General features: G+C 39.0%; 2 protein-coding genes across 2 annotated transcripts; one reads left to right on the top strand and one right to left on the bottom strand.

The window, feature by feature from the left end:
* Positions 1-624: 624 nt before the first annotated feature.
* fkbp14 (FKBP prolyl isomerase 14) lies at positions 625-2,573 on the bottom strand. The gene is made up of 4 exons (XM_077574732.1): positions 1,975-2,573; positions 1,680-1,831; positions 1,489-1,616; positions 625-1,008 (listed from the first exon to the last, which is right to left on the bottom strand). The coding sequence occupies exons 1-4, from the start codon at positions 2,229-2,231 to the stop codon at positions 850-852; spliced, it is 696 nt and encodes a 231-aa protein (XP_077430858.1). The 5' UTR covers positions 2,232-2,573; the 3' UTR covers positions 625-849.
* Positions 2,532-9,498, top strand: plekha8 (pleckstrin homology domain containing, family A (phosphoinositide binding specific) member 8). The gene is made up of 13 exons (XM_077574728.1): positions 2,532-2,677; positions 3,049-3,165; positions 3,351-3,506; positions 3,586-3,710; positions 4,337-4,495; positions 4,555-4,595; positions 4,664-4,776; positions 5,304-5,574; positions 5,910-5,995; positions 7,848-7,906; positions 7,981-8,182; positions 8,249-8,310; positions 8,384-9,498. Exons 1-13 carry the CDS (start codon positions 2,617-2,619, stop codon positions 8,579-8,581), a joined length of 1,650 nt encoding a protein of 549 aa, XP_077430854.1. The 5' UTR covers positions 2,532-2,616; the 3' UTR covers positions 8,582-9,498.
* Positions 9,499-14,048: the final 4,550 nt, after the last annotated feature.

The raw sequence follows: 14,048 nt of genomic DNA, 5'->3' as shown, positions 1-14,048 counted from the left end.
AGTTGAGAACTGTCTTGTTAAACCAAATTCTTGTCATGTAGTTGATCCAGAGACCGCTATCTGTGATTCAATCTTATGTTTTGCCCTGCAATGTTCTCACTCTTTCAGTTTTCACCTCAAGGTGTGGCCTTCAGGGCGGAATCAAGCCTGATAGCACAAGTGTGGTTCTTCTGTGTTAACATGTTCCACCGCTATGTGGATTCTATTTGTCTCTGTCTGTGCTTGCTACCTTGTTCAAACAGGGACTGTAGTCCTGTGCAAGTATGGTAAGGTGATCTTGATTGTGAATTTTAACATTCCCCAGAATTACTGTCGTAAATTTCTCAGCATGACTTCACAATTAATAAACTCATAAAGTCTCCTCTACATTTGGGTGCCTTAGTTTCCCATTAAGGTTGTTTTACTGAGATCGTTTTGGGAGTCCATTGCCAAATGTAATTTAAGTGAGTGAATGCCTTAAAGCGTTTACTACAAATTAATAATAGTTCACACTAAAGGCAATCTGGATGTGATTAAATTGGGCTTTAAAACGTTTGAGGAAATAATGGAGAAAATACAAGAGCGCTAGGCAGGTACAAGTCTGCCCTCTAGTGACTACAGAGAGAATTTCAAACTCAAAATTCCTTGAGAGACCACAAATTGTTTTATAGCTATATGGTTAATTTCATGGAGGGGGAAAAAAAACTTCCACGTTAAATACATCTGTAGTGACATTTTCAGTGCATGTCGACTTAGCACATGAATATAAATTCACAAAATCAAGTAAATAACCAAGTTCAGAGGTAAGACAATACATTAAAAAGTCAACACACATATTCAGCATGTGAATGTTTTGACGAAGCACGTCCTTCACAGTTCATCGTGTTGATAAGTGAATTCCCTGGCCGAGATGAAACCGTCTTTATCCTCGTCCTCGTTTTTGAAGATGTCCTCCACCATCGCTTCGTTATGTGTGTCGTTTGGCGAATAGCCGTGTTTTGCAAACTCCTTCTCCAGGTAAACCTTCACCTGTGATGACGACACTTAATAAAGCATATGGGGCACACTCAAACACATCGCAAAACACTTTTCCTTACTTCGATTTGACTTTCTAATTACGAAATATAAGTACAATCAAGTACAAAAAAAGAAGGCAACGGGTGTATAATAGTAGTATAATATGCATGAGGAAGTAAAAGTGTTATGTTGCCTTGTACTGTGTTCAACAGGAAAAATAGACCTTAATAATGCATTGAATAATAACAACATTCAATTTTTTTTCAGTCGATGAAAGAAAGTACATGGGTAAAGTAAGAATATGCAGGAATTACCGTAATGGACGAAGCTATCATGCCACCCAAAATGAGTTCACATTACAAACATATACATTTTGATACCAATATCTGAATAATGCACTCTAAGCATTAATATGAACCTGATAAGTTTACATATCCTTAGAGAAATTGCATATTAATGGGCATTTACTCAGTAAGTAAGTACATTCCCCACCTCCTGCTTGGAAAGCTTCCAGTCATCATTAAGATCCATCTCCCGGAAAGAATCGTGTGACCTCGGCCCATTGCGGATATCGATGAGTTCGATGTCAAAAAGCAGGGTACTGCTCGGCGGGATCGTGCCTGCAAACAAACCATTATTTTACGATGTACTTCCCTCATTTAGTTAGGCTATTTTCAATGTACCTTTCCCTTCTTTCCCATAGGCCAGAGACGGAGGGACAGTCAGTTTCCGGCGCTCTCCTGTGCACATTTTCTGCAGACCCTTGTCCCAACCCAGGATCACCTCTCGGGTTCCGAGGGTGAACCACACTGGATTTTTATCACCTTCAAGGTAGCTGTAAAATCCATCAGTGTTATTTTGGAATACAGGCACACAAACACACATTAAGAACTAATGTCCAGTGATGGATAGGCGAGACAGTGACAGAACATAAACAACATCATTGAGTTAGTTCAAGAGTAATTGATGTGACATTACCTTGAGTGAAACATGGTGCCATTGCTTTGCAAGTATCCCTCGTAATGCACAAGAAGCATATCACCATATTTTGTCTTGCGGTGACACAGGAGAGGCTTATGGAGAACTTCAATTTTGACTTCAGGGTCGGGTAGTTTGCCTCCATGGGCGAGCATAATTATAAACGATAACAACGAGCAAATGGAAAACAATATCATTGTGTTAAGTGAACTTACAACGCGTCCTCGGGATGTTTGCAAATCAATTCCTAAAATCATATTAATAAACTTTTTACTATTTGTTTTTGGGTTAACTACGTGGCACCAAACTTCATGAACACAGCCTCTGTTCAACAATTCTCCCTCCTCCAAATCTTATTGGATCATTTACCAAAGCCCCGCCCTGTATCTAAACCTTACCATCCCATTGGTTCTTACTCATGCCAGTTATTTAAATCCACACCCACCCTACGCAAATCCTCTGACGATAAGCAGAGTGGCCGCTTAGAAACCTATTCTAGACAAAGTTTACGTACTTTTACGAACGTAAACGCAATGGTGTACTGAATGTGTGTTTACTGTACTACGCCAATCTCACTTGGGGGTAGATGCGGTGGTTACAGTCAGCTGTGCGCTTAATCTTATCATGACAAACAAGTAATGAATGGCAACAAACACCTCGACGATGGAGGGGATACTACACAAGTGGACCAATTACATAAGCGGTACGTTCTCCTTCCGCGTATTTTGATGTCGTCGGAGTGGTGGTGATGGAAGCTAGCTAGCATGTCAACGTCGGCGTTGATTTTGTGATAACATAAAGAGGTAGCGGGCAAGCTAATGTATGCTAATCGCGTCAATCGCTTGATGAAAAAACTCCACCTGATTTATATATATATTTTTTAAACTTCACTGACATGAATTAATTTTGTAATGATTTTGGTAGTATCCATTGCGTGTCATTTGAATAGATTTAAACGTGTGTAAATTTCTCAAACTTAAAAAACGCAGGGCTAAATGTACTGCAACTGAAAATAAGCTTTTCCAAGTAATAAAATGACGTCATTTTAAATTTGTGTTTTAACCGCTGTTCCAGGGTGGCAACCTCGCTGGTTTGTGCTTGACGGTGGAACTTTGTCCTACTATGACTCTCAAGAGGATGCTTGGAAAGGCTGCAAGGGGAGCATTAAAATCTCAGTATGTGAAATTCAAGGTTTGTACATCTAATTCTAACTTTCTGGAGCCAAGATACATAACGTTAGAAAAAGGGAACACAACCAGATTTAAAAATAAAAATGACAAAAAAAGATACTCCTAGCATATTAGTATTTGAGAATGATTGCTCTAACCTATTTCATTGTGCTGGCACGTTGACTATTATTATATGTTGGTTGTTAGTTCATTCGTCTGACTCCACACGGCTTGACCTGACCATCCCCGGAGAGCAGTACTTCTACCTGAGAGCCATCAATGCAGCAGAGAGGCAAAAATGGCTGGTTGCTTTGGGAACAGCCAAAGCTTGCCTGACAGACAACCGAACAAAAAGAGAGAAGGGTAAATGTGTCGTCATAAAATGAGAACTTGGTGCTGCTTTTATCAGCAAAGCATGATTCGTGTTTTTATCTCTTGGCAGAACTCCAGGAGAACACAGAAGCGCTAAAGACAAAGATGTCCGAGCTCAGGTTGTACTGTGACCTTCTTCTTCAACAAGTGAACAAAATCAAAGACGATGACAACGAACTTGGGGAGGCAACAGATGTAAGCATGGCGGCATGGATGTATTCTTTAAATGTTAACAAGCCATGTCACTCCCAACCAGTCACTCTATTGTCTTCTAAATTTAACACATAACTGACATGAAGCTAGTTAATGTTTCACCAGCTCTCGGTGTTTAAAGCCTTTGTGGGTTTTATAGTGACGGATGAGGTTAGATGTAGTCCTGATAATCATTTCAAAACTTTTTCCACACGCTCTCTGCGGGTCATTGCGTGTGTTTGTGTAAGATGTGACTACAAAAATGTCAGGAAAAGCCTACTAGAACAAATGAACTTTATTCGGGGTTAATCAGAGACACTTTGAATGGTGGCCATTTATTTTGACTTTTAAAATGATTGATTAATTCTGAACACAGCCATAGTCACAGTTATGAGGGTGTGCACACTTTTGCAACCACATGTCAGTTCTTTATTTTTACTTCACCGTTTTATTGCTTTTCTTTTTTTCTCCCCCCCAATTGACTTGAGTAACTTATTGGCGTGTAAATGTTGAAATGTTTTATATTGGTAAAAAAAATGGTATCGCTAAAAATAGCATTTGAACAGGGGTGTGTAGACTTTCAGTATATACTTCCTCCTCCTCCTCTATGGTCTCTATTCTCTTTTCAGACGGGCATCGACACGGGCAACCTGGTGAAGTCGACGTGCACCACTTTCCTCAAGACCCTGGAGGAGTGCATGCAGATCGCCAATCGGACTTTCACGCCAGACGCGCCCAAGCAGAGCCCGCCGGCGTCGCCTCCCATCGCCGCCATCAAACCTCAGAAGGTGCGTTTGTTTTGCCGATCGCGCGCGGCAAACATGTGACGCTCTTGTGCCTCTTACAGGTTAAACCTGTCAATCATTTAAATCAGCGCCTTGGAGAAAAGTAAGTACTGCAAAGCGTCATGTAGTTAAAAGAAAGATGCTGATGTTTACACTCTAAATCTATCCCAGGTGGAAAGATTTGCCAGAAACAGATGTGAGGTCGCATGACACCCGTAGTCTTGACTCTGGCGCAGAAGCAGCAGATGAACCAGACGGAGCAGAACGGCAACCTTCCCCTTCAGGTAAGTCCAGTTCTTCAAGGGCTCACTTTGTGTTGCCATAATATAGAGAGGGATGACTTCACAGATAATGAATGTTCTGTTTGTTGTTTTTGCATCAAGGAATGTGATGACTTTTAGTGAAAACATTGACTGGCTAATGTCCTTTTGACTTACTACAATAACAATCATGACCTGGCCGTCCCTTTTCTAGAGTGCTTTATGCTGAGTCCCCCCAGATTCATACTGTGCCCCACTTTAAATGGAGGGCTTGAGAGTCCCATCTTCCATATTTCCATCTTAGATATTCGGGGTACAGGCTGTGCGTCGTGTCTCCCCCTGCTGGTCATTGTTTTCATGTTTCTTGGACTGATTGTGATGGAGGTATTGTGCCCTTTTAGGGATCAATAAAGTCATCAGTCCCTCAAAACTCAGGACTGTCATGCTCGCAACATACTATTTGAAATGATTAAATCCCAGTTTAAGGTTGAATACTTAAGTCTTAAATCAAGTTTAATCCGGTTTTGTTTTGTTCCCCGTGTACCACACAGACATGCAGTCAGCCAACGGCGATAACTCGATCCAGGAGGAGCGAGCCGATCCTTTTCCTCCCGCATCTCCGAATACCTCTCAGGCTAAAACCGATGAAGACGAGGAGCAAAAGGAGACTCACTCAAGGGAGCAAAGCGTGGCGAACGGCGAGCAGCCTCAGCAGGAAGCGCCTCCTGACGGGGATGAGGCCGACTGCGAAGAAGACATTTTCAAGGATTCCTCTGAGCCAGAAGAGCTCGTGGAGACTTTTTTCAGCACAATGAGTCACAGGTATGAACTTATGTAAATCTTCAGAATTTTTAGTACGTTTCACTGACATTGTGACATAATAGATAAGCACAAATAGGAGATTTAATGGCGTTACGTTTCAAGTGTTTGAAGTTAGCGTCATGTGACGGTCTTCTCATAATCAATCTATCTTTAGAGTCTTTTTCTGTTAGTGAACAAAGTGTGTATAAATAGTGCACGGCAGAGGAAATGGAGGAAAGCTGTCAACAAAAGCTGCACTGTCATCTGGTTTCCTCTGTATCGTTTGCTCAAATAAAAGTGGACCAGGTGTTTAATATTGTCCTGTCTGAATGTGTTTCCCTCCCTGTGTTTTCTAGATTTAGTGATTTAAAGCTGGATGAGGACAATGGCATCCCCACGCAAGAGTTTTTGGACTCATGCTATGCAATAGTGCCCATTTTAGGTAGGCCAGTCGCGTCCTCATCTCATCTCTTGAAAGAAGGCCGCTGACAAGCGCTTGCCTTCTTTTTCTTTTCATGCCGTTGCTGCTTATTCTGCCTTTCACACACACGCCAAATGCTTTCTGGCTGGCCTTCACGTCTTTTTTCATGTTTTTCTGTAACATTAAATTAAATCAGATGGTTTGTTGCGGATGTGCTGACATCCACTTATATTTACAATTGCGAGAAATGTATCAAAGAATCCCTGAAGGGATTCATAAATGAATCACTTACCCATTCAGTTATCCATATATTTACCCGGCGACCTACCTTATATCCACATTCATAATGTAAATATTCAAGGCAACTTCTGCATTGGTTCTCAATAGAATGTACATATAACAGCCAGACTCACTGATATGCTTTACTAGTTGTTTTTTTTCCCCTTCCCTCACATTTATGAGCCTTCGCTGACACACATTTGACCAAGTATTCAATTAAGAAGTATATTCATACATATAGGTTCAATCTCAAGAAATTTAAATAATTGGGAAAATCATTGAATTGAAAAGCTAAAACTTCTGTTATTTCAGTTCACCACACCCAGTACATGTTTCATGATTTGATACTACTAATTCAAATAATATTCAAATTTCTCAAGATTCACCTGAATATAATGACTGGCCGAACGTCCGCAGTTGATTTTCCATTTCATTCTGGCATCCTCACAAAAGGAAGTTTGTTCTTTTTCTCTCTCTCTTCTATTCATTCATGCCCAAGTTGGGAATTTCATCATCACGACGTCATCATCATTGACATCCGCAATCTTCATGCACATGCACACCTACTACAATTTTCAGATCCACAAAAATATCCTCTCCTTTAAAGTTAACAAAAGTGAATGCATTTTAAAAATGTGGAAACATTTTGAAAATGATGGAACATCATCAACATCCCTAACATAAAATGCCAGTGAAACTGTAGTAAGGCCACACTGAATAGAAAAAGCAATATTACAAGGGAAAAAAAGTTCAGAAGAGAATAGCACTGTAATGTTTCGGGAACATCAGTTACAATATTACCTTTAAAATATATATTTTTAAATAGTGTTACACTAATGCATGATTTTTTTTTTATTTTTTAAATATTGTTACAAGAAAGGGGTAAATTTAATAAGTAAACATCAAAATTCCCAAATGTAACAAAAGTCACACTTGCACTGAAAACTGTTATGGTTTATTATTAATTATTCTGCATTACTCAGTTCCTAAAAAAAGTAGCTCTCTGTTTTAAAATTATGATCTTATTGTGTATATATCACGGTTACATTGTAATAAACATACATGCATTACATTTTATTTTTGTCAAATTAACTTTTATTTCTTATTATGACTTCACTCTGTGTCTCTTCTAATACTACAACTTTATTCTCGGAATATGATTTTTGATTCCCATATTACAACTTTGTTGACCTTTTTTCCTTATATTGTTTTTTTTCCTTCTATTATTATAACTTTTACAGTAAAACATGGACTTGCCTGTTCATTTTGTAAGAAGTGAAATTTCTTTATACAAGCTTATGACTTGTATTATGACTTTATTTTATTTATTTAAACATTGCAATGTGTTTATCTCATTCAATTATAATTCTGTCAATAATACTTTAATTCTTGTAAAAAAAAAAATTATTTTGTAACCCTTAAAAATCTTCGTACTAATTTTTAGATTTCTTAAAAAAAAAAAAACTTGAACAAAACGTTGTAACATTTCAGATATTTTTCTTAATTTTCTTAATATTTCAACTTTATTCTTGCAGTATTTGACCTTTTTTGCATTGATAGTCAAAGGACAAATAAAACTCATTTTGTTTGCCAGACAAACTTGGCCCCACCGTTTTTGCTCCAGTGAAAATGGACTTTGTGGGAAACATCAAGGTGAGTGGAAGCAGAAACCATTCGTCTAAGCAATCATTTTTTACTTTACAAAGTCTTCCTGTCTTGCTTTTTAGAAGATCAACCAGAAGCTGATGTCGGACCCGGCCAACTTCCCCACACTGCAGTCCATCGTGCTGCACGAGGTGCACACGCAAGTGGCTCAGGTGCGCAACTCGGCCACCGAGGCTCTGCTGTGGCTCCGACGGGGCCTCAAGTTCCTCAAGGAGTTCCTGTCGCAGGTCAACGCGGGCGAGCAAGACATCCACGGAGCGCTCAGTCAGTAGTTTTAACAAGTCAAGTTGTTCCGAATGAGTTTGTACTAGTAATCGTCCCCTCGTTCAGATCACGCTTACGGCAAGACTCTTCGCCAGTATCACGGATGGGTGGTTCGAGGAGTCTTCGCGGTATGATCTATATAAAGACCACAAAGTGCTTGGGTGTGACGTCCCTCACCTTTTCTTCTTCTTCTTCTTCCAGTTGGCGCTGCGAGCCGCCCCGTCCTATCAGAGCTTCACGGCCGCCTTGGTGTCGACAGAAGGCAGCGAGCTGAAGAGCGGCTTCGCCAGCGGCATGCGAAGAGACCTCGGCGTCTACCTGCCGGCTATGGACAGGCAACTGGCCATCCTGGACGCCCTCTACGAGGAGTACAACCTGGAGTCGGACGAGGTCGTCTAAAACTCGAGCGCAAACCTTTGAAGGAAGTGGGCGGAGTCACACAAAAAGGAGCCCCGCGCTTTTTCCGAACACTAATCGGCGTGCGTTGACGAAGTTTCAAGACCGAAAAGTCTGCACTGGGGAGTTTTTTTTTTCGGCATCGCCAATGAAGTGTAGTTCTTAGTGGCAATTGTATGTACTTTAAAAGTACATGCAAAAGTTTGATTTCTGAGTTTGAAATCAAATGTCACAATGAACAATAAGATGGAAACAAAACAAGCGTCAGTGTTTTTAATACAAAACTAACTAGGTGATTTTTCTAGTCGACTTTTTTATAATTATAACTTGCTAATGTTGCACTGCATCTGTTTAGTGACAAAAGTATTTTAAATTTGATTTCAAATGTGTGTTTATTTTCTTGACTCTAAGAGGGACCAACGAAGATGGCTTTAGCACCACAACACTGAACAACTAAATAAATATTCTTATAGAACATGGATGGCTATGAACGTACTGACATCTTCTCAAGCCAATGCTGAGTATGCATTTTCTAGGTTTATTTATTTTGTCTTAAGTTATTACCGTGTCTTTAGTTTCCGTTTCATTTGTATCTTAAAAAGGTACAGTAACACAGAAACTGCCTTGAATGAACTGACTCAATAATCCAGATTCATATAGTGGGAAAATGTGCAGGTTTCAACCATCCATGTACGATGTCATCATACTTTGTGTGCTAACTTATTACTACTTAAGAGCCAGTCACTTTTTAAGACCGTCACAATTTTTGTAAGCATACAATAACTTGCACAATAAATTCAAATATTATTGTGGATATGTGCAAATCACTTAACTGTTACGTTATATACATATACTGTGTGTATTTGTTTTTCTATGTATATGGAAATATTTGATATGACCTTAAACATAACTGAATTGTCTCTGTGTCCCTTTTTTTTGCCAACATAAGTTTTGTACGTTGAGTGTATGCACAATTCCGAACATCCGGGCATTTCTGATATTTTCCCAATGCAAGCAATCCGTTGAAAACAAACGGCGGATTGTATTGTTTTTGCTTGTGACTATCAAACCAGGCTGATTGTCATATAGTCAAAAGACATTTCGTCACATTGAAATCAAAATAATCACCACAAATCAAATTACAACTATCCAAAATGCAATGCTTTTCAATGGACGGAGAGGTCATTTCACTGAGACCGACCCGCCACTTTGACTTGTGACGCAAACTCGAAAACGTCAATTAGAAAGTTTGAAATAGCATTAAAAAGTTTTTACACACAGCATGCGTCTCACTCTCAGCTTGTCTGCCGCATCTCCTGTCTTGAAAGCGAATCTTCACATCGGATTTAGACAAGACTGACAATGTAGTAATGGAGTTACACGCTCGTGTTCAGTGCGACACTGGCCCGCAGCCCATCGCATTCCTGCATCAGCGTCTCTTGACTGACACTCAAGTGAAGGTCGCTTTAAGATACAACTGTCATGTCTTGGAGGAGAAGCGTGGTCTGTTTCTTGTTTCGTTCAACACAGCAGTTTGCAAGAGGTTGCTGACAGCGTCAAAACCGAACTTGACGGACGTGCTTCAAGCGAGCCCGCATGCCCTCAAGCGGCATCCATCAGGGAGCTTTCACTGTTGTTGGCGTCAGTCTCTTGACTGCTGCCAATGCAAATAACTAAAAAAATAAATGGAGTTGTCAACTGCTGCATTTCTGCTTCTTTCCTTGTTTAGGGAACATTCCTTATAAGTTTTCAAAGTGTATTTTTACATACACTACTCAAAGAAAGTTGAGGTGAACTTAATTCAACCTATAAACTTTGGAATACACCTGTTCAATGTTTCAGAACTTTTTGTACAACTTGCAGTTCTCTAACAAGGAGCTGAACGGCTAAGAAGTTTACCTGTAAAGGTAGTGCATTTTAGACACATCCTAAAGTTTCAACCAAAGGCCAAATATCCCTAAATATTCCCAGTTAGGAAAAGAGCAGTCATTTTTGACAATACTTTTGTTGTTACTACTGAATAAAACATATCTGCTCACAGAAAACAAAATCATTTTCATTCTTTACTTAAAGCCCCTGTGTATTTTTAGCGCCATCTAGAGGTGAACTAATAATTCATTCAATTTAATTAAAAAAACACCATGAATTTCAATATGCCAAAAAAATACGCTCCATCTCATCAACGTACTTTTTTTGTTTTTTTATGTAATCGTATGTCTAGTAATCACTAATTATATTACATGGCTGCCCTGTTTTTGTTTGTTTGTTAGTTTCGCTGCCATCTTACCGGCTTCACAGCTGGGGTTTGCAGGTGGTAATTGCTGACTCCCGACCATGATCTGTTTTGCTCTCGCAAGCTTTTGCTAGCTTTTTTTTTGTTTAAACGTTTTTTTATTAGCATCTTCCGCTAGCCGCCCTTGTTAGCTGCCGCGGCTAAATCCGGCTCACTCGGTCTTTCGGCATCGCTCGCCAGGCTTCACACCGGCTTCCAAGTCACCGTCGTTCGTCGAGATGCTCGTTTGCTCAAGCAAAACAAGAATTGCGGGCTTCTAAACGCATGTATTTCGGCTGCATTCTGTGCTATAGTGACATCTAGTGGTCTTTTTTTTACACACAGTGTTAAACAAAAAAACTTTACACGATAGAGAGAAAAAAAGGATTTCGGATTCTACACCCCAAAATTAGTTGAAAACAGCGGTTAGACCTAACTTAACAAAATTGTGATCCCCAGTATAATTATAAAGCTCTACTATAAACCAATTTATTAATAACAGTAGCATCTATTATTTTTTAACATCCACCCTTCTAACTCCGATTATCTCCAAACTTTTTTTTTTTTTTTTACTAGCCTTGTAAGCCATGTCAAATGTGAATTTTAATACATGCTGCAGGCCGCTGAGAAAAAAAAACGAATGGCCTTTTGGACACCACTGTTTTAACATGCAAGACAGAAAGCAAGCTTGACATATTTTTGAAGTCTCAGTTTTATTGTATTTTCTTTCAATATTTGTATAAATCATAGAGTAACAACACATAACGATTGTTCACTATCCCAGTCAGAGCGCATACTACTACACTTCATGTAAAGCCTTACAGAGTTACCACATGCGTGTTGTGTTGTGCACATTACAGTTATTGCATACAGCACGGGTCAAAAGCTCACAAGCCACAGGCAGGAACATTCAGCACGGTGTGTTTGAACTTAATACGTTGTGTCACGTGACTACTGGACTCTGCTACATGATTTTTTTAAGACACCCGCTACACTGATGAAGTGAGTCACGCACACACACACACAAAAAAAAAAAATACCATAATGATGACATTAGCAAGTGCATGCGGACAAAGCATGTTAACAGTCTTGTTTGTACGTTTTACAAGGAGTGAGGAGATGTCTCCTTTGGCAACGGTAGCTTATGGACAGAGGAAGCTTATGTCGACTCATTTGTTTCTTTTGCGCCGCCCTACACGCGCTCGCGTGACTGTAAGACACAAAGACTGGATAAACGAGGTAATAGAGTAAATACAGTAAGGACCATAGAACAGCTTCTTTGCCTATTTAGCAGCTACGGCCTATTCCAGCCTCGCCTGTGCGCTGAGTTTAAGGACATAACAGTTTCAAGCCTTCACATATAGGAGTATAGTACAGTAATCCCCCACTATATCACAGGTTTTTTTGTGTTGCGATGCGTTTACAAAGTGTGTTTAAATATGTTTCAGTGTAATTACAGAGGAGGGGTCTTTTAAACCGGAAGTCAACGCAAACATTTTTTTTTTTGTTTACAATAATATGGTCTATGCAGTCATAATAGTCTAAACATGGCATTTTGATTAACATTGCGTTTGTCCAATATGAATTAAGCAGGAAGATCACGTTTTTATCCAGCTCAGGGGGCGGCCATTTTGCCACTTGCTGTTGACTGAAAAATGACATCGTAGTTGCTCACTGACCAACTATAATGCCATTTTCCGTCAACAGCAAGTGGCAAAATGGCCACATGGTGGATTTTGCTGCAGAATTTATATTCCATAAACAAAATATTAATCAGCATGTTTACATTAGATACACTATTTTGGGTTGACTTCCCCTTTAAGGCTTAACTCATTCACTGCCATTGACGGCTATAAACGTCAAAAATTCATTTGAACTATTTCGATTAATTTAACATTTTTTCCCCCAGTTTTGCTAACAAGAGTATGAAAAGTAAAGCTAGAATTTTTTTTATTGTACATCAGCATCATCAGCAACAGATATAAAATTTGTAATTAATCGTGAGTTAACTAGTGAAGTCATGCGATTAATTACGATAAAAAAAATTTAAATCGCCTGACAAGACGATTATTAAAAATTAGGGGCGTCAGGCGATTAAAAATTGTAATCGTAATTAATCGCATGACTTCAATAGTTAACTCACGATTAATCACAAATTTTATATATGTTCCAAATGTACAATTAAAAAAATCTAGGTTTTCATACTCTTGTCAACTAAAGTACAGAATTTTTTTTTAAACTAAAATAAATAGTTAAAATGATTTTTTGGACGTTTATAACCGTCACTGGCAGCCTTTTTTTTTTTTAATCACTTTTTGTCATATTTGGTAAAACTGTAAATCTGACCTGACATCAGTACATAATTAAAAACATCTGTGCAAAAAACAACAAAAAACCTCTCTGGCTCAATCTTGTGCCACTAATTTGATTTTGAAGAAGCTACAAAAACAAAACAAAGCAAGCAATTAAAGACACCCCACAGCCTCGCTCGGACCGGTTACCTTGTTACCCCAGAAAAGCACCTTATTTGTGATGACGTGTTGTTATAACATTCATGTTTTTGGTATGAAGTTTTATTTTTGCGAAGCCGCAATGAGTGTGCTTGAGAGTGCATGACAAATGATTGACATCTCATCAGGACGACGCCCTCTGTCTCTGATTGGTTGTTTTCCTCAGGCGTGGCGGGTTCTTGCAAATCAAATTAGAGGCACGGGATGGGGCTGTAGATTATTTTTTTTTTCCCCACAGATCATTTTAATCGTCTATTATTATCAGATCAGACTGGCAGTTTCAACAAATAAGACGAAGAGGTGTCAAAATGAAGATCTGGGAGCCAGTTTCGGCCCACCACATTATTTTATGTGGTCCATGAAGGCAATTCATGTTCTGTTTCCACAAATTGTATTCCCTTTATTATTTTTTTATTACGCTCTTCAGAATTTCAGAACTAAATATACATTAATTTGTTGTGTCTACAATAAGTGGTAATATGAGTTGATTATACATTTACATGGGTTCAGTCATAATGGCCCTCCGAGGGGAAACATAATTACGATGTGGTTTGTGACAAAAATGACTTTGACACCCTTTGACGTGGTGATAAAAAAAAAAAGCAAATTTAATTAATTAAGGCGTTCTGCCAGTTGATTCCCAACCACTGTGTGCAAAAAAAAAAAAAGAAGTGTTTTTTACACTTGT

The sequence above is a fragment of the Vanacampus margaritifer genome, chromosome 9 (genome assembly GCF_051991255.1).
Source record: "Vanacampus margaritifer isolate UIUO_Vmar chromosome 9, RoL_Vmar_1.0, whole genome shotgun sequence".
NCBI classification, from domain to species: domain Eukaryota; kingdom Metazoa; phylum Chordata; class Actinopteri; order Syngnathiformes; family Syngnathidae; genus Vanacampus; species Vanacampus margaritifer.
The sequence above is the reverse complement of the archived record's forward strand: the minus strand, read 5'-3'. Positions and strand labels throughout refer to the sequence as shown.

Bases quoted from the DNA above. Each gene is read 5' to 3' on its own strand.
- fkbp14 (XM_077574732.1), bottom strand. From the start codon at position 2,231: ATGATTTTAGGAATTGATTTGCAAACATCCCGAGGACGCGTTGTAAGT. The intron at 1,832-1,974 runs GTAATGTCACAT...TGGATTTTACAG, and splicing joins GGCACCATGTTTCACTCAAG to CTACCTTGAAGGTGATAAAA. The intron at 1,009-1,488 runs GTGGGGAATGTA...TCGTCATCACAG, and splicing joins GGAAGCTTTCCAAGCAGGAG to GTGAAGGTTTACCTGGAGAA.
- plekha8 (XM_077574728.1), top strand. From the start codon at position 2,617: ATGGCAACAAACACCTCGACGATGGAGGGGATACTACACAAGTGGACC. The intron at 3,166-3,350 runs GTTTGTACATCT...GTTGGTTGTTAG, and splicing joins CTCAGTATGTGAAATTCAAG to TTCATTCGTCTGACTCCACA. The intron at 3,711-4,336 runs GTAAGCATGGCG...TTCTCTTTTCAG, and splicing joins AACTTGGGGAGGCAACAGAT to ACGGGCATCGACACGGGCAA.